General features: G+C 48.0%; 1 protein-coding gene across 1 annotated transcript; it reads right to left on the reverse strand.

The window, feature by feature from the left end:
* Positions 1-99: 99 nt before the first annotated feature.
* On the reverse strand, positions 100-19,591 carry LOC108122839 (mucin-2). The gene is made up of 7 exons (XM_017237660.3): positions 19,566-19,591; positions 18,924-19,153; positions 5,448-5,577; positions 4,077-4,191; positions 3,331-3,491; positions 3,120-3,259; positions 100-3,024 (listed from the first exon to the last, which is right to left on the reverse strand). The coding sequence occupies exons 2-7, from the start codon at positions 18,999-19,001 to the stop codon at positions 1,045-1,047; spliced, it is 2,604 nt and encodes an 867-aa protein (XP_017093149.2). The 5' UTR covers positions 19,002-19,153; positions 19,566-19,591; the 3' UTR covers positions 100-1,044.
* Between the last annotated feature and the right edge of the window lie 1,101 nt (positions 19,592-20,692).

A 20,692-nucleotide genomic window follows, 5' to 3' on the forward strand; every position in this document is an offset into this window, starting at 1 on the left:
TATAGCATAGGTTCAAGGTCTTTGTTGAACTATAAAAGAACCAACCTTGGCCTGATATTTCTTTCTTTCAAGTTCGAGCTCTAAGCTCTTTAAAGTTTCTAGTTTCTAAGGAGGTCCAAGGATTCCAATAACTATTTTAATTTTAAAAAGCTAAAAATTCTGCTGATAAAGTCTAAGACGAAAAGGTTTAAATTCAAGATCTCTCTATATAGAATTCATGAACATCTCCCGGCATAAACATAGTAATAGTACATCTTGACGAGCATTCAAGTGTTTGTCTATTCGTGTATTTGTGTGTGCGTGCTTTGCTTGTTTTTATTTTCATCATTTTTCTGTCCATGCCCCGTGCCCCATGCCCCGTGCCCCATGCTCCATGGCCCTTGCCGGTGAGAAATTGACATATTTGGTGCTTGCAACTGGAACCGTCTGCCAACTTGAGTTGAGTTTTCTTTGCGTTTTCTTCTCGCTCTCGTTCTCGTTTTCGTTTCCGTTTCCGCTTGGCGTTGACTAACAGCTTGGATTTCCGGCAACAGCGAGCGGGTTGGAGTTGCACAAACTTTTGGTCGGAATGTGGATATGGGTGGGCGGATGGATGGGTTGGCTGTGATGGGCTGGGGTGGTTTGGTGGTTTGGGCTTGGAATCTTGTGAGGAAATGGCCTGGAATGCGATTTCAGGAGGTTCCGGGTTAGGTAAGCCAGATCAAGGTATGGAGGGAGGACCGGTTGCTTTACCAACTGATTCAATTTACTGGCACCCCGGCATGCAGCCTCGCATTTTCACCGATTTTCCTGATTTTCCTGATTTTTGAAGACCAATTACGTGCCAAGGAGGAGCCTCTGTATCGCTATCTTTATCGGTATCTCTTTATCTTTATCTTTGTGCTCTTTTTTCTATTCTTTTTTTTTTCTTTGTGTTTTGATAAAGTGGGGTTGTGGGGGTGTTAGGGTGTAATGTGTGTGTGTTACGATTACGTTTACGATTACGGTTACTATTGTGGATTCCCGGAGTCAGGGACTCGCGAATACCCGGATTCCTGCTGCTTTTTAGCCCAGGATCTTCTTGAAGTAGCTAACCGTTTCCGGTTTGGTTAGCGAGCGTCGTCGATTTGGCTTGAATGGCGCCTCGGTTTCCTCCAGGAAATTGTGTCTTGTGGTGGCTGTCTCTCCCTGGCTATGTCCTTCTCCGGTTGATCCTTCACCGTCGTCCTCCTTATCCCTCTTCTCGGTAGCCATTTGGTGAGTTGTTGCTGGTGTCACAGTTGTTGTTGCATTCGATTTGATTTCATTAGCTGCGGTTGTTGCTGCTGCTGTTGCTGATGTTGCTGATGGCTTCTCACTGGCAATTACCAATGTTGCAGGTGCTGCAGGTGTTGCTGGCGTTTCTGTCGTGTCTTCAGCTATTTTCACGCCTGTCGTGGCTTTATTGACTGTTGTCGCCTCTTCAGCCAGCGGGGATGTTGTTACTGTTGCTGTTCCTGATGCTACTATGGATGTTGCTGCTGTTGTCACTACGGCTGCTCCTGCTGCTCCTGCTGGTGGTGTGGCTTTTTCAGATGCTGCCGCTGTCAGTCCTCCGGTTGACGTTGCTGTTGATGGCTTCGTTTCCTGCTCTGGCCTTGTTGTTGTGGCTGCTACTGGCGTTGTTGTTGTGGCTGGTGCCGTAGTTGTGGTTGTTCCATGCAAGCCCTTGTGCTCCTGGCCATGCTCGTGCTTCGACGGCGGCACATAGTGCGACTTCACCAGCAGCATTGGCGGAATAAAGTGCGAATTGTCAGCGGACTCCTTGACATGTGTTGCATGTTGCAGCTCGTGCTGCTGCTGTTGCTGTTGCGGCGTCTGCTGTGCGGGATGTATGGGATGTCCGACGCTGCCGCTTCCACTGCCACTGCCGCTGGCGTCCGTGGGCGTGGCTCGGCCGGGAACGTGGGTGGTCGTTGTAATGGCGGCCTTAGTAGTAGTTGTTCCAATTGGAGCAGTGGTGGTTGCCCTGACGGTGGTTGTAGATGTCGATGGCTCCGGCTTCACTGTACTGGTGGTGGCTGCCTCTTGCTCTGTTGTCTCCGGCTCTGACTTCACTGTAGTGGGCTTCACTGTAGTTGTTTCCAGCTCCAGCTTCGTGGTGGTACTCGGCTCCTCTGGCTTCTGTGTTGTTTTCACCTCGGGCTTCGCTGTAGTGGTTGTCGCTTCCTCAGGTTTGGCTGTGGTTGTTGTCGTGGCTGCTGCTGTTGTTGTTGTGGATCTGCTTGTAGTTGTTGTTGGCCTGGTTGTTGTTGCTGGCGCCTGGGAGCTTGTGGTGTCCTGGGCCTTTGGTGTGGTCACCTTCAAAGGGGCAGCCTCGGTGGTGGCCGTTCCCTGGGTCGGGGTGGTCAGAGTCGCCGGCCTAGCAGTGGTAGTAGTTGTTGTTGTTGTTGTTGTGGCTGTGGCCACCTCGACGATGGGCGACATGGTGCGCAGGTCCTGCGGCAGGATCTTCTTCTTGTGGGGCAAGTGCTCGAATATCTCGTTGGAGGCATCGCTGTTGCTGTCGTCTTCGGGAATGCCCGGAGGCAGCTGCTCCTCGCTCAGCGCCGGCTGATCCCCCATCATCATCTCCTCGTCCTGCTGCTGGTCCTTCTCCGGCTGGTGGTGCGACTTGCGCGACTTCTGCTGCTGCTGTTGCTGCTGCTGGTGGTGCTGGTGGCTCTGCAGCTTCTTGGCAAAGTCCGGGGCGATCACCTTCTTGGCGGCCTTCTTCACCGGCTTGGGCACCTGGTCGGGGATCCGATAGAGTCCCGACACGGACACCGTACCGGGCGCGTCCGCCTGCATGAGCTCCCCTGGGGGCGCTACCTCGATGTTGATGGCCATGCCGGACCGGGCTCCGTAGTTGGGCAGCAGGTCGATGTCGTTGTTCTCGTTGTTGTCCGTCCGGATGTTCTTGATGATCTGCAGGGACTTGAAGTGCGAGTTGGTGATGTCGTTGATGCGCTGCGCCTCCAGGCGCTCCTTCGGGCAAATCAGCTGCCGGATGGCGCGCTCGCGGTCCTGTGGATGGAAAAGCAAACAAAACCGAGAGGAGGAAAGGCGGAATCCCATAATTAATACCCATCTGCGGCAAGGACCTTCCCCCAGTCACTTACATCCTTGCCCTTGCAGGTGTGTCTCAGCAAGCCCTCCTCCTGGCAGTTGCGAATCAACTCGATGCTGGCCGTGTCCGCCATGTACTGCATGGTCAGGTTGGGCATGTCCTTGAGAATGCAGGCGTCCGCCCAGCTGGGCACTGAAAAGGAGCGTAGGCAGTCGTGCGGTCAGCTTCGACCCACAGTCCCCCTCCATTGCCCCACAACTCACCTGGCATCTCACACAAAAAGGATGCGGTCTCGGGACCACCGCAGCGTAGGGCGTGCCAGCGATAATCGCGAATGGGATCGATTACGGCGCAGAGGGGGGCGTCCATTAGGGGCAGGGACTCGGCCCAGTATCCTGTGTCGGCTACCAGAGGACGTGAGTTCCTACACCCGCGACGGGCAGGGCGGAAAGGGGGTTTTTAAAGGATGTTGTAAGGGTGTCGAGTAGATGTGTGTCTTGAAGCTTTAATGCTGAGTTCTCGGTCGAGTAGGGTGCTCCCCTCTAATGGTATTATTTCTATTCCTGACCAGGATTACCTCCACAGTCTATATGGTCTTGTACGTGAGTCCCTCCGTTCGTCCGCTTGTCCGTCTCTCACAGTCTGCGTCTTAAAGCTCTTTCGAACGCCCCTCGTTTTCAACAGTGTGTCCTTTTTGTGGGCCATTATTTGCAAACTATCAGTAGTTTATGGCTCCCTCCTGCCAAGGATGTGTGGCCAGACCCTAATGTCCTCTCTCGCAGATGGAATTCCGCCTTGGAGCGGTCAGCCGGCGGATCCATTCCATTCCGGAATTCACATGTCGGCCCCAACAGGACAATTGTGGCCCTCAATCCCTTTCGGCCGTATCCATAGCCCTCCCTCTCACTCTCTCTATAAGTGTGTGTGTGGTCTTATTGTTTTTGGTGTAATGGTATGTAATGGGGTGTATGTGTGTGTGTTAGTGTATCGTTGTTGTTGTTGTACTTACGACCACATAAAACGATCCGAGTTCTGCGGTCGCATGAGACCAATCCAAACGATGTCGTTCACATCCAATTCCCTCAGCAGGTCGCGCGTTGCATCGAATTGAAAACTGTTGTCGACTGTCATCGCACACACATACAAACACACAGGCACACACACATGTGTGTGACCAAAGGACGAAAAAGGATACAAAGAGAAAGAGAGAATGAGTTTAGTTGAAATGAAAACGAGACGACAAATGGTTTTTATTTGTTCTACACAGAGAATACAGAGCTCTTCTATGAAATTCGCCTTGTCTATTGTTTCCTTTTGCCCCACCAGCCCCCCTGGCTTCAGTTCGGCTTCTCGTTTTTTCAGCATCCTTTTTTAGGGATGCTGCCCCCAAGTGACAATACAAATTGTTAACAAAATGCTGTTGCAAATTATTTTTGTTTCCATTTTTTGCCCGGCTCTCGTGTGTCTATTTCTGTTTTCGATTGTAGTTGAGCTTCTGTTTGCTTTGTTTCGAGCTTCGAGTTCATCTAGTCGTCAATGCATGTCCTGTCGTCCTGCCGTCCTGTTTGCCAAGGTTAAAGCTCAATAGTGGATGGCCAACTCTATTCAGGAGCCTCATCCTACCGGAATATGCAACTGGAATTGCTTTCGAGGCTCCTGACTTTTGTCGCTTTTATCTCGATTCGAGGCAGAGATCGCAAGCCATTGGGTCTCGCAAAAGTTTTGAATGGAAAGCGAATATATTGGCAACTTTTTGGGGCTCGAAACTGGGGCGATTGTGATTTAGATGACCCCAGGCTTACAGGCACTGACCCCCTTACCCGAATCCCCTTCCGAATCCGAATCTAAACCATCTACCCGCTGGCACTGCAGCGACCGAATTTTCAGAGGGATTTATTGTGTTATGAGGAGCCAAGGGTGCCCGGCTGGGCGAAAGCAATGCGGTAAACGTGGCGAGAAGAAAGGGAGAATGGATAGAGACTGTGGCAACTGCAGCAGGTCAGAGGTCGGATCCTGTGGCAGAGCCTTTTGGGGTCCGGCCACACAAAAGACTCGACTGTGGCTGCGTCACTTTGCTGTCATTTCATTCATTTGCGAACCACAATGGCCACCTCCCTTTGGCATCTGTCTCTGCCACAACTAGCCCCCCGCCGCCACGGACCTGCCCCGGTTCTCCTGGACTGCAGTGCTTGGCCCTAATCTGGCTGCATTCGTTACTTGGTGACGTCTGCTCATTTGTATTAATGTGGAATTCTAAAAGGCTTTGCCGATTCACTGGCTGTAGCTACACTGAGAAGAAAAATTAGAACAATTCGAATACAAGAAGCATCCGAACTGGGCTCTGGCTGGGGGTGAGGGGACCTTGGGGTACCTGACTTACCTGTCACCAGGTTGGCGTGATGGAACTGGCAGACGGCGTCCGCCTCGAACCAGGATATGCGATCCCTGAAGAATCGGTAGAAGACATTCAGCCCCTCCTGCGGCATTGTCCAGGTGTTGCTGACATTAACCTGTGAATTGCAAAGAAAAATAACGAGTTTCAGTTTCAGGTTTCAGGTTTTGGGTTTCGGGTTGATTTGTATGCGCGCGGTGTGTGGTGCACGGTGCGTATACGTTATGCATTAAGCATACGCCCCGTGGCCCGTAAAGCGTTTACATTTTTAATGCCCAGAGAGGCCTGAGGGATGGGGGAGAGATGGAGAGGTGGCTTCCTGGCAGCGAGTCTACGACATTAAAAATACATACAACGCAACACACGCGCACATTTGCTTAGGAATTCCTCGTAAAGCGGGGGCGGTGGCGTGGCTGTTGATGTAAAATCTGCTTTGAAGCCTGTCTCCATATATTTCATTAGAGCAGGCTCCGCCCAGGGGTGGGCTGGGGATGGGGGCACAGATGCCACAAAGCAGCGCCCCCAACACACACACATTGCGCACCGCCACCCCCCTCCAAAAAATATTCTTTGTGCCGCCGCGTGCTGAGACCGAAAAAACAGCAACCAGGGCACTCGGCTCCTCCATCTTTCATATCCTGGATGGAGGCAGGTCGGAGAAATATGGCAGAGGCCTCCTTGCTCTTCTACATTAACTAATTACGGGCAGGGGCGGCCGAAGGGGGATGGCGGGCCCACTATTATACATAAACACACGGCCCGGGGACCATACACAAATATGTCATGTATACAGAATGGCCAGGAGCAGGGGCAGGAGCAGGAGCTGGAGCTGATGACAAGGATGCCAGAATTTTGTCAGTGAAAGCAAACTTTGTGCCTAAAACTTTCCCAACTGGAATTTGAATTAAAAATTAACGGGCATTGAAGCATCTAGCTTACGCTCTTAATTTTCCAAAAAAAAAAAAAGAAAACGCTTTCATTTTTTGAGGGAATCATGTATTCCATTACACCATCCTGCAACCACTTTAATGGCAATTCAGAGAAGAAGCCCCTTTAGTTAACCAAAATATTTGCAGCCATAAATTGTTGGAATTCCGTTGTATTCCACAACTAATTAAATTAATTTCCAAGCTCAGGTCCGCCAGGTCAACTTTCTGATACGAGATACCTCGACGAGGGGAGCGCCGAGGTCATAAATTGAAAAATTTTGGATTCTTCCCGGTCCGGTCGGAGGAAGAAAAAAAAGCCACCAACGTACATGCCGCCTGAATTTTTAATTCAAACAGAGAACAGACGAAGGAAAAACAAAGGAGCAGGGAGGCAGGCATTTCATTAACTTAATTAACATTTAATTGAAAAATTCAAAAAGGCAACTTCTCCTTCGATGGGGAGCCGTCCGAGACTTTCATCTCTTCCGTTTCCGTTTGCCATCCAAGCCTCCCAAGCCTCCCTAGCCTCCCAAGAAGGAAAAAAGAGAAAAATTTCATCGGCATCAAAACAAAAAACGAGATGGCGCCATGGAACCGGATAAAAACAGGCATTTGATGAAGAACGGAATACCTCTATGTAGACACCTGTATTTATTGTGCTGGATAAGTCACTTATCAGTCGATTAACTTTTGTTCCTCCCCGGCCAGGCCCCAATGGGAGCTGGGCGCGGGGCGATTCATCTTTTTATGCCGCTTTTTATGGGCTAACAAATTGCTGGCCCACCAAACACCGAATAGCTGTTTAATTTACCCACTGAAATTGTAGTTATTATGCATACATAAATATATTTATGGCGTATTTACGACTGATTCGTATCTGGACTGGGGGCTGGTGGCTGGTGGGCTGGAGGCTCCAAGCGTGTGGCTTTGGGCAGCGATTTTTGCCGCCCGGCTACAAATTATTCAGTGCCATCGAAGTGGCAGCAAACGCATTAACACATATGCCTCGTCCCGTCCCGGCTCTGTGTCCTGGAAATATTAATTATGCATTGGAAACGGCTGTGGTTGCCATTATTCAGTTATTAACATTCACAATATTTGGAATCAGACGCAGAAAAAGCATATACGCGATGTGTGGGATCCACAAATGGGTCTCAGTATCAGAGGCAACTAAAATTAACGAGTACTACTAGGAGTAGGAGACTAAACTATACGACGAGTATTTGATACCCGATACTATAAGAACCGAGTATGAGTTGTAGATGCCACAATGAACTACCGGCGAGTAAGATTATATGATATCGGAAGAGTACCTAACATGGACGAGTAGAAGATACCCAACGAGAACAAGTGAATGATTCCCGACGAGTAAGAATTCGCTACTTCAAGTACTAGGTATGAATAGTTGCCACAATAACGAGTAACTCTATGTGGATATGATTTCTGAGTATTGAAAGCATCTACCAAGGATGCCTGTAGTCATTATAACAGCTGAGTGTGTGTGTCTTGTGGAAGAAACAAAAGCAAAGGCTGTTGCCTCGCCACAATTGCAGCAGCAACCTGAACAGCAACGAAAGTATCTGCAACACCACCAGCCAAGCCAGAAGAAACATTTGTTGACTTTTTCTCTTTCTTCCCGGGCTCGTCTCTTCTTTTTTTCTGCTCTGTGTGGAAGCTTTTTCTGTTGCTTTTTCGGAGGACGCTGTGCAGCAAGTTGGTGGGCAAACAATTCAGCTGCTGCTGTGGCGCCTCCCGTTGTTGCCACTCTGCCTCTGCTGGATGCCTCCGCTGTTGTTTGTCTGCTGTTTCTCTCTCTCGTTATGTTTTGTTTGTAATTATGATGAAGACATCCTGCGAAGGACATGGTGGAGGGAGGAAACGGGGGGGCCAGACTGCAAATTAAACAAAAGAATAAGTGAAATCACAAAGCGCTGCAAAAGACTTCGCTGGGCCTGTATAATTTTTGTATTTGCATTTCATGAGAGCGTCGGCAAGTAAGTAATTGTAGGACGAACTAGCCAGGACAATGAGCACCCACGGTCCTCGTGGCGGCGCAATTTGCCGGTCTGAGTGCCGGGCCTGCCGTTCCTTCAAAAGTGCTCTGTTTGCACCTTTTAATCTTGCTAAAAATGCCAGCTGCACGCCGCTTGTGGCACATGGCTCTTGTGCCGCGACAAAAGTTACTGCCACACACACAAAGTAATACATACTTACTACAGATGAAGGTGTTCGAGTCAAAAGAGAGCTATAAACTCATAATTTTAGGGCGGAATCGGGGGTGTTCATGCTGTGAGGTATCGGTTAAAAGAGTATTATTTGCATACCTCCAGTCTCCGATCCGAGCCAAATTGTGAATGCATAATGTAAGTTGATTCATCCCTTTTGACGACGCTGGGCGGATGCTCCTCCTCCCTTTCAGGACCAGGACCTCCCTGGACTGAGCTCAAAGGAAAATATTTTCATTTTCCTCTCCTTTATTGGCTTTTTGCCGTTGTATTCGAGCGATTATAATGGGAAAAATAAAGGGGCCGAGGGAGGAGGGTGTTTAGCCCGGGGTGTCAACACAATCAGGGCCCGGAGTGCCAGGAATCTTTGCCGTGCCACTTGCCGCACCCCCTGGCCTCACCTGGCCCGGCACCTTCCACTTGCCACCTTGGCCTGTGCCACCTGGCAGTCGTGCGTGAATCATAAGTATCTTGTCCCCGTACAAGCGTCTATATCCATTTACATACCCCCCCCCACCAACCCCGGACTCACAGGACTGGCAGGACCGTGTATGCAGATATATGCTAATGTGGCAGCCACAGAAAGGGGCGCCTTTAAAAATCAAATACGCACGCGGGGCACACAAGCCTGTGCTCGGGTATTAGCAATCCTTTTGATATATTGGTGCCTCTTCTCCCCTTTGATACACACACACACACGCTGCTCATTTTTATTCCAGCTGCCTCCTCTTGCCACCTGAAGTTGCCCCAAAAAATAATAATAATAAGGAGACACACCTGCCTGCCACAGCTGCCACGACATCGGTTAACAAAAGCTGCAAAGTCAAGCGGCTTATTTATGAATTAGCAATGTGATTTTGAGACTTTGGCCTCCCATCCCACCCAGCCTTCCAGTTTTTATTCTTTTTCTTATGTTTTTGATGATTTACACTCCATAAGGCTAACCATTATGCTAATGAAGCGCCGTAGGGGCGGGCCAACGGTGCGTATGAGCGATGAAGGTTTGTGAGGTATACTGCTGGTGCTTAAAATTCAATTCAATCATCCGGCTTGGCAGTAAACTATCTCCTTAAATCGGGCCACTTGCCATGCTATATCCCTCCCGCCCGAGAACACTTCAAAAAAATATGCAATTCCAAAAATATCAGTCAGCATGTGCTGGGAAATAAATGAAATGAGAGCGTGACCCGTCGTCTGGTATAAAAAATATCGCAATGTCACATTGCCACTGCAATGTCCTTGCCAGGGCACAGTCCCCCCAACCCCATCTCTCTAAGCTCTAAGCTCAGAGGCCCTCCTCCCCTTGGGCAACTCCCTCCCATGACATGTAATTGTAACAGACTGCCAAAAACAGCGGCAACAATGCCGTTCTTGCACCACCTTGTCCCACCGAAAACACATTCCTTTTCTTCTCCCTCTTTTTTGTCCTGTTGAACAATGAGCAAGGACACCGAGCAAAGGAGGCGGAGTCGGTGGCGGAGGACACAACAATAACACCCACGGTAGTGGGCTTCCAAAATGGGAAAATGGGAAACGAAGCTGCAGCTGTCAACTGTCGCGCTTGCTTACATGCACGGGGAATTTATTAAAATTGAAGACAACCTGCACTGCACTGGCATTCGGCTCAATTTGTCACTTTGTCAGTCATTCAGGCAGTCATTCAGTCAGTCAGTCAGTCAGTCAGTCAATTCGTCAGGTAGTCAGATAGTCAGCTAGTCTTTGGATAGAATCTCAGGATAATGAAAGACATTTGCATTTAATTCCATTCACACGTAGCCCTGCCATGAAAACCAGAGCAGAATAAAGAGCTGAAAGTGTTAAAAAGTAAATGCATAAGTAGCCGTGACACGAAACATGTGCCAAAGGGGTTAATGGGGCCACCAAGGACATGTGTTGCTGGCCTCCCCCAAGGATAACATCGTAATTTGTTGTGCATCGCCTAATCCTTGCGCTACTTTCGAGCCAATGTGAATTATGCGCACTTAAGTCAACTCTTGCACCCTTTTACCCGCACCTCCACCTCAGGACAACGCACACAGGACCTCATCACACCCACACAGATACACACACAGAGATACTCGCCGGATGAACTAAGAGCTACATAGTCACTTGTCTGTGTGCTGGCGAATTTTCCACCGCTTTTATTTTTGCAACCAGCTTAAGAGATTTACTGAAACCAGAACACTGGGCAGTAGGAGGGAGGCTTGCGGCACAGGGTATGGGGCATGGGGCATGAGACTTGAGGCACAAGACTTGGGGGCACGGGGCAAGACGTTCGGAATGGCAGCTGCAAAGAAATTAAATTTCTCAACGAGAAAAAAGCAAGAAAATAAAAATGAAATAATGATAATAGGAATTACAAAAATTACAGGAAATTTCAGGGAATGCGTTGACAGGTTTTCCTACAATAACCGTTATTGCAGGCTCCAAGCCAGGATCCAAAAGGACCAGACCGAAAGCAGCTCATCCAGAGCCAACAGAACCTGTTGTCTGACAAAGGTAACATTCTAGGACATTGCAGAATAGTAGAGGTTTTCAAAAATAAACCAAAATCTATCTAGATTTTTTAAGAATTTCTCTCAGTGCTTTCGACTTGACTGCCGTGAACTAGACTAAGCTAAACGCAACTCAAGCGAGGCCAATCCGCTGGGGAATCAGTTAAAGTTTCTAATTGAAACTGAAACAGACCGGCGGACAGAACGGACAGAGCGGACAGAGCGGACAACGCGGACGCTCTGACAGAACGGACAACGGATAAGGATGCTGGCAGCAGTCTGGGTCCTGCAGGAGATGAGTCCTGCAGCTGCTATGCAAATTGATTAGCGAAAATGAAATCCAGCCAGCGGGGAAGATAATCGGAGAGGCGGAGCTGCCGGGCCAGTCATTCCTTTCATTGTCCTTATTCGCACGAACATCCTTAGTCCTGGCTGCTGGCTTCTTAGTCTGGCTCCTGCTAAGCACTGTCAATGTCGGCAAACGTAAACAGGGCCGGGATTTATAGACTCCTTGGGCGGGTAGCCGTTTAAGAAATGCATTCAGTGTGTTTACAACGAAAAACTATTGGAATACCTGGCCACCTCCCCTCGCCAGCTCCAGGCGAGGAGCGAGTGCTTAAGAAAAACATCCTTCCAAGTACTGCCGTAAGCCCTACTGGTTAGCGTCTCTCTGCACCGGGCGATATCATAAACTTTTCGATGGAAAGTTGATTGCCAGAGATTTAAGTTTTGCAGCCCAAAAAATGCTGATAATCCGGCCGGAGCGTCTCGGGCCCGAGCGTCCCACCTTGCCGGGCAAATCATTGCATAAACTTTCTCCGGGTGGAAGTGAACTGAGTCCTTCCGCAAATCCCCCGGGCGGGAATCCTTGCAGATGCACTGCTCCCCCCAACCCCAGTGCCTAACAAACTGCCACCAATATCCAATATCATGGCCTAGATAAAACTTGGACAGCTTGCGGACTCGCTTCGATTTCTAATTAAAAGCGCAGAAACTTTTCTACCGGCTACCCCGCAACATTTTGGCCAGATGATCGCAATCGAAATTGTCGCACATTATGCAGTGGTGGTGGTGGTGGTGGTGGTGGTGTTGGGGGAGTTGTGGACCCAAAAAGTGGCAATAAAGTAACCTCAACATGGCCCAAAGCCGAGCACCGAAAATCCAACCGAAATGAAAATGTGCAGCAAAGGACAAAGGCAGAAAGTAGCCAGTTGGCCTGGGAGAAGTTGCTCAACTTTTGTCACATTTAATTAACATGAATCAATGGCTCATCCTGTTCAGGAGGTAGGAGGTAGGAGCAGCAGGCGGCAGGAGGCAGAAACCAGGAGTCGGGCCAAAAAAGTTGTTACCAAGTTCAATGCTCAGGCACGCAAGGCAAAATTTATTGGACACCGAGAACGACAAGGTGGGGTTTTGGCCCCTCCGGCCAACCAAGCTGGCCCGGTTGCAATAAACTTGAAATTTTCATGCCAACGACTCATTTAACTTGAGCTCTGAATTAACAATTTATGCCCATGTATGGGTGTACATCCCTATCAGTGTGGGTGCTTATGCAGGGGTGTCCTGTTCGGATAGGGACTATGGTTGTGGCTGTGTGAGTTTTATGACTTAACCGACACAAATTACTTAATGCCGTTCGTTCTTTATTGTTCAATTATTAAACAAGGCCTGAAGGCATAAAAAAGTTTAACACACATTAGGCCCAAGCCCTTCAGAGTGTGAGTGTGTGTGTGTGTATGTGTGGGCCTGGCTTAATCAGGCAACTCGACAACAACAGCAGAATGGCCCGATTAATGGACCAACATTTGTTATCAATGATGCCCCAGTGAACGATAATGTTTCAACCAAACATCAGCAGCAGTAGAAGCCCCCTTCCAGATGGGCCCGAAATGGCAAACGGAAGCGGCTGAGCGACTGCTCCTGGCACTCAGGATCGAGTCCTGGCAGCTGCCGACTCATCATCATTATCGTTCTCATTATCGTCCTTGTCAATTACGATTATGTTGATGTCGGAAGTCGCTCCGAGATTAGATTCAATGATTGGGAATAAGGATCTGCCAGCCATGCTACCAGACAGCCTATGCTAGGCTATATTCTAGCTTCGAAAGGTCCTTGACGAGTTATTTCGGAAAAACAAACCATTGTCCTTGTGGCTTGAAGACCGTCACATTAATAATCTGGGTTCAAACTTTCTGGCCAGGGGCAAACGTCCTAAAATTAATCCTCCTCATATTAACGGCAGCTGCTCCACATCCTTCACGGGCCTCTCACATCCTTCGTCCTTCTGCTTTTGAATTTCAGGACACACACACGCACACCCTTATTTACTGTTAATTAATTCGTAATGTAATCTTTTTCGCAGGTTTTTTCACTCTTTTTTGTAGCTGCGCTGCTTTTTATCCTTCTGCCACCTTTCAACTGCTTTCACTTTGTGTGTCCTGCCGCCCTCAGACGCGGCAGGACCTCAATGCGCCGAGTGCCACGCCGGCTTCTAATTTGCTGCTAAATGGAAGCGAAAGCGCTTTGTTTGTGCATAACGAGGCGTGCAGTGGTCCAAACAAAAGGGGCTTCAGTGGCGGCGAGCTCAGGGGGTCAGGTGGCCCAGGGGCGTGCCAGGTCGTGGGGGCACCTAGATAGGTTGAGTTATATTCCATATCTTAGACAATGATTATCTCAATTAGAAGTTATACTTTTTCTATTAAAGACTTTTGAAAAAGCATCCTTTTTAGCATCACTAGTCCTGGCAGGACAGTTCGAGTCCTCTGGCTTTTTTTTTAGCGAGAAGATAAAGCGTTGGAGGACACAAAGAACCCTCTGCAACTGCATTTAGCCCGCATTCGCCGAAGGACTCAGGACCTCCCAACGGGGTCAAAGCGGGGGCGTCGCGTGGGCGTGGTGGCAATCGAGTTGATTACCCCGCGAGTGCTGAACAAAAGACAATGGCCCGCCACGCTGGCATTCGACGTGTGTCCTGAATGGATGAATGAGTGTGAGAAGGACGAGGACGAGGAGTGGCAGGACCACGTGCCAATTGCTTCATTACTTGCACATTTCAACTCAATAACATTTAACTCGCCGTCCGCCCTCCCTGCCGAGTATAATGTAGAGAGGTGGTATTACTAGAAGTCCTTCACTGAAGGACTTTGTGGAAATAATGACATGCAGGAGAATGATTCAAAGGAGCGTAGATCTACAAGATGCTATCTTTTTAGTCAGAGATTAGAAAGAAAGAGTGAAATACAGAAAATAATTAGAAGACCACTCTAAATAATTTCCTCCAGTGAGAAATGGTGTATTTTGTAGAGATTCAAAGCAAAAAGAGTTTCAAAGGAAGCATGCTAGTACCAGTACCGGGTATCTTATCGTTTAAGAGTCAATTCCTTTCATTATAGTCACAAATTAGTAAAGAGTACATACATCTTAGAATTATATAGAATTATATCTTCAGTGAGACTAGGTATTACTAGCAGAAGCATAGATCTACAAGTACCGGGTATCATACCTCTATCTCCCTTCATATTAGTCACAGATTAAAAAGCAGCACAGCTCTCTATCTATGTGGCATATTGCCACATTCCATGCCCGATCAATTTCGATGGCATTTCCATGATTCCGCTTATCTCGTTGGATGCCCAAAGCCCAAATACGTGCACATTGTTTATCCTTGTTAACCTGTGCGTCCTTTGTCCTCTGCCCTGGGCATACACACACGCACAAGCACACACACATGGGTATGCATGGCGAATGGCAAACATTTGCGTGACCCCGCCACGCCCCCGCCACCTCCACGCCTCCGCCTCCACAACCGCCCTTTGCCCTGCACATTTCTTAATTACGTTTGTCAACATTCTCGAATTGCAACACCGGCCACTGGCCCTGGCCGAAAGCAAACACACGGCCCTGCCTACAGTCCATCTAATCGGTTTAACCGCTCCCAACTAAATCATTTGAGGGCCAGCCATTACGGCCAACATACTCGGCTCTTTGGCCAGAGCCGGGGAGGCTGGCATCCGACTTTCTGTCTCTTCCATTTAATTTATTTCGAAAACTTACCCAGTTGGTTGACAAGTCTGGAGTGCCTTCTTTGAAAAATGGACAGAATCTTAGGGTAACCCATCCTATCTGCCCCAATCCTGAATTTTAATCCTCATTTTGTTAAATTTTTTTTTCGGAAATCCTGATTTTTCAGTTTTGGTCCTGTTTATCTTTGGGAATCGAAATCGGAGCTGCAAGCGGGATACCTTTAACGATTCCTACTTCAATTCCCCATCATTCTGCATCTTAAACTTCAGACAAAATTTTCCATCCCGATTTTTCAAATTTTTGTGGGGGTTCCCCTTGGAAATCCCGGATTTTCAATCTTGGTCCTGTCGATGGCCATATCTTCGGAATAGGAATCGGAGCTCCAAGCGGGATACCTTAAACGATTCGTACTTCAATTCTCCATCATTCTGCATCAAAATCTCAATACAAAATTTTCCATCCCAATTTTTCAAATTTTTTTGGGTAAAATCCTTAACACTCCTATCTGAGCCTTAGCCTCTTCTTCAGAGGACCATCTCAAATGGATTTTAAGAGGACACTGTGTCACTTTGCAAGTCAAGTTTGTCCGAAACTTGCCGTTTTTGTGTTTTCTTCAGTTGACCTGGTTGGCAGTCCTCCTCCATTGTCCTTGCTCTGGCCATGTCCTGCCACAGTGGCTCTGCTGTGTACATATAAGCACACTATTTGGCCATCTGATCCATCCATCTGTCATCTGTTTGTCTTTGGGCAGCCGTTTGGTTAATACGGCGGTGGATTGGCCACAGGACTAGTGTTTGCATACAAATTTCCGAGTCCGAGCTCATTCCTAATCTAATTTCGCAAGGGGTCAGATATTGGGTTGCTCCTCCCTCGTATTCCAAAGTCCTTGTGGCTTGGATACGTTTTTACATAATTTCAAATCCAATTTCCAGCAGTTTCTCCCCTTTAGTTGGCAGCGTTTGACATGCAAGTCATTAAATTATGGCCCTTTGTACCTGGCTCCTTGATTGACGCCAAGGTCCTGCTACACCGAGATCCCAATCAGCGGTTTTTCGTGGTGGTTTTCCATTACCAAAGGTGTGGGTGGCTAGGAACCAATACCTATTTAAGAACTTTAAGAATACAAAATCGAATCATTAAAAAGTAGCCTCTGATTCGCTCGCATTCCCAATATGATATCCGTTTCCGGTTCCGTTCATGCACTCTCTCCCCCCTTCTGTCGTCCTTTTTGCCTGTTTTTTTTTTTTCTGCGGACACGAAGTAATTGGCTGCGAAAATGCTGCCATAAATCAAACCGATAATTATGTGGGCGACTGTGCAACTTTTTCGCACCCGCGAAACCCAACAAAAAAAAAATCAACAAAAATTTCCAGCAGGCTCGCTCTGATTGCCGTCCATAAATTATGATTTGATATGATGTGCGAAATAGTTGAGGCAGTCGGGCTGGCCTCCCGTTTTCCTCTTTTTTTTATTTTTTCGGGTGGACTCCAAGGTCGCGAGTATTCATTTTCCCTTTCTTTTTCGCCTCTGCAGTGTGATGGTGTGTCTGGCGACGGCCTTCGGAGTCGTCCTTGAGGAGCCAGAGGAGGGCGGCCAAGCGATGGCGAGAGTGGAAGTGAAAGTGAAACTGGAGCAGGCTGGCGAAAAAAAAAACAAAATGAAAAGGAAACTCCCTTTTCTGGCTGTGGCATGATTAATTGCTCATTGTTGCGGCGACCACATCGTAAATTGCTTCCACGTCCCCGTGAATCTCGTGTCGGGGGCACGTGAGTGCCATGAATAAAGGCGGAACGGAATGGAACCGATTGGTGGCTGGGAATGGAATGGAATTGGCAGGGAACATGCATAGAAAAATGCACTGAGAAAAAAAATATAAGGGAGAGTGGCAATAGCTTTGTTAAGGCCATTGTCCTAACCACTTTCTTTGAGTGCTGAGGGCTTTGGCACATTTTTGGGCATCGCCTCGGCTCATCTCCTGTCATCCAGGATAACGTTTAAGGCGTTCCGCATTGTTTATCTTCTTCTCGTCCCGGCTAATGTTACATTATTAATGCATCTGCATGGAGATCCTCTCAAGCCTTCGTATGCAAATTAAGGGCGCCCAGGCACACACAGTGTCTTGTCCTTGGGCCTCCTGTCTCCGCCCAGGTCCTTTAGGCCGCAGACGTGCTCCAGAAATGGGAAAGAAATCCGCAAAAAAGCAAAGCAGAAGCAATTCGTGCCTGTTACTCCAGAAGTGATAAATGATTGAGAGACTATTTGGATATATATATATATAGTAGTATGTATGGTATGTGTGTATTTTGCCGAAATCCGACCAGCGGCCTAAGTGAGCTGCCAAAATGGATTTCCGTCTGTGGGCCATCAGCGTTTTTGGGCGAGATTACTCTGCAAATTCAATATTCTGGCCAGCACGTTTCTGGTTGCTTTGTGAGCCGATTAAATGGTAATTAGTTTTCTGAAATCAATCGAAGAATTTCTATTTAGACCTTAAATACAAAGGTCTTAAAGGCTTTAAACTGGGCGCTCGCTCAGGCACATTTCATTTGGTTGGAAAATGTTCTATTATTGCGGCCGTAACTGGCGCCCCGTACTCTTGTGGTGTTTCCCCCGACTTGGCAATAGCAATCACGATAATAAGCATAAATAAAAAGGCCAACAAAAAATTACACAGCCATAAAAAAAGGGCAAATGGCATAAAAGCGGGTGCGGAAAGTAGAGTTACCCCGGCCACATCCATTCGTCTTCCCTGGCCACGGCCATGGAAGGGCAAGCCCGACCAGAACAACAACCAAAACCAGGCAAGTACAAGCTAAAGGAATAAACACACAAACGAACAAGCCATCCACCAAGCCACCTAACCATCCACCCAACCAGCCACCCATCCACCCATCCACCCTGCAAACAAATGTCGGCGATGGGAACACAAACAAGTTCTGTAGTGGGCTGCTGCTGCTGCTACTGCTGCCGCCGAACAACCTCGTAAAAACTTATTTAATTTGTGATTTATATGAATAAAATTGTGTAGTAAATTCCCTGAAATTATTCATTTCGCAGTCCCCGGGACAGGACAAAGGCGAGGGATCTGAGCTTGCCAGAATCGGGGACTCGGGTAAACAAAAAATATGAAAACAGAAAAAGAATCAAAAGTTCTCTCTTTCGTTTTTATTTTTTCTGGTCAACCAAAGAGTTTTCACATTTTTGATTTACTCGCCCCAGCAACGAGAAAGTCGCAACTTTTGGGGCCAAAAACCGATGGTCAAGTCTCCGCCGTCTCCCCTCTGTCCCCTGGACTGGGCATTTATTTTTGGCTCGGAGGAGGATTGAATGTTTCTCGATTCGCAACTAACCGCAGTTTAGTCTGGAAATTCTTTTCTCTGACCTCAATTGTTGGAGAAAAGAACTCAAAAATAGAGTCTGCAACTTGCTTTAATTATTCGCAAATTTATTTTAATTTATGCATTCACTCTCCACTGGCCAGGACATCACTTTCTGAGAACGATTCGACTAGCCCTGAGGGCAAGTGGCTTCCCTAATTGGCAAAAGGCAAATAAAGTGTCACTTAAATGCCATTTATTGTCACAGAAACATTGGCTTAGATTAATTAAACAATTTCTGAGCCCAAATAGAGGCAACACACAACTGTCCAGAACACAAACAAGTCCTCCCGAGTTCTGGATAAATTTTATGGCTTGCCTTAAGCATTTTTCTTCTTAAAATATATGAGAAATATACTCTCGTTTAGTCTCTTATTTAATTTAAGAATTTAAGGATCTTGTTTTGGGGACTCACCGCTCTGGCATCGCATCGCATTCCCAGACTGATGACCAGGCATAATCCCAGGATCTTCAGCAGGCCGCCCGGCGACATGTTTTGTGCCTTTGTTCGTAGGTTTCTGTTCGAAAGGATAACCACTTTGCCACCTCTGTACGTGGCTTATTTTGATTGTTTCTGGTTCTGTTTGTTTTTAGTCTAGGTCTGTTTTTAAAATATATTTCGCAGTTTCGCTCTCCGAGTGTTCACTGTGTACGGGGGGTAAAAAAAAATATGAAAACAATAACAGTGGCGGGTTTTCATTAACGCATCTGCACGAAATTCGCGGAACTCTGGCTAGGTCCTTTTTGTGGAGGGTCCTTGCCCCAGCTCTCAGCTCCCATCTCCCAACTTCATATCCCTTCCCCGTCCCACGCACTTTCGTTTTGCTGTCCAAGCAACAATAACAAGGAATAAAACATTTTGCCGGCGCCGCTGTGACTTGTTTACTTTCACTACAACACGGACTCGGACACTCACACTCTCACACACAGCACACAGCGAGTCCTGGCAAAATGGAGGGAAGCGCGGGGGACGGGGCACGAGTGATAGGAGCCAAGCTAGAGCCAAAAAGGACACTGAGCAGCCACCAACAAAAAAAAAAACAATTCCTAAACGAACCGAACGCGCACGCGGCACGAATTGTTCTGAAATTTGAAACGGCTGGCGGCCGCTTTTGAATGTCCTGGCGCGGCGAAAAAGGACGAAAGGCGGAAGCTCTGCGGCGAATTCGAGACGGCCGAATGGAGGCGAGCGAACATCCGAGATGGCCGAGACGAGGCGAAGCGGTTGGAGTTTATAAAATGTACGTGACGGTGGCTCGCTTCGAGCATGAAGTGTGTGCTAAGCTTTGCTTTTGGTAGCAGGACCTCCTCCTCCCTTGGGCACACCCCCCCTCCACCCGTCCCTGTTATCCTTCGTGCATTTGGCACAAAATGCTCAAGGACACTTGCCCAAAAACTCGCACCAGACCCAAAACCAACTTGTGCACTCGAAAGAATTCCAAGCAATCTTTATTTCAAAGTGTACTGTGTGCCACAGTGCGTATGAGTGATATTCTCAGTTCTTTACCTTCCAAAACATCAAAAAATAGTAACCCTTTATAGTTAATAGCCCTTTTCTTGCAGTGTACTTGGTGGGATGGATGGATGTCCCTCCCAACAAGGACTCTCCAGCTTAATGCTTTCATTGTGCAGCATTTCTTTATTTTTAGTTGATTTGTTTGGACATTTTCGGTTAGTTTTCCCGCTCCACCCTGCCTCTCCCTCCTGCCGCGCACTCTTTCATTGCTGCTCGCATTTCCTGACCTTGCCACCCACCCCGCCAAGGCCAGCCCAGCGGTGGTACTCCAATTAGAATTGTGTGTTTTCCGAGGTGGACAATGGCTGCCACTTGAACTTCACGCGCTCGATTTCACTTCCATAAGTTTCAGTGGCATAATCCCCGACAGGACCTCGTCCTGCCAGTGTCCGTGTAGCTCCTAGTTTGCGGATTATACTTGTCCAGCCACACCCGTGCCACTTCCGATCGGATACGCTGCCCGTTATGGGGTAATCGAATTCCGTCTTAACCCTCTAACGCCAGGACCCAGGGCCAGACAAATGCAAATGCCTGGCAGGGCATCCTGCCTTCGTCGCAGCTCCAATAATGTGTACACAATTATTTATTTGCTCAGCCAGGACAGCTCTGTCGTCCTGTCGTCGTTGTCCTGTCGTTCGCCCATCCTGCCGTCCTTCTGCTGTTGTGTG

The sequence above is a fragment of the Drosophila bipectinata genome, chromosome XL (assembly GCF_030179905.1).
Source record: "Drosophila bipectinata strain 14024-0381.07 chromosome XL, DbipHiC1v2, whole genome shotgun sequence".
Classification (NCBI taxonomy): domain Eukaryota; kingdom Metazoa; phylum Arthropoda; class Insecta; order Diptera; family Drosophilidae; genus Drosophila; species Drosophila bipectinata.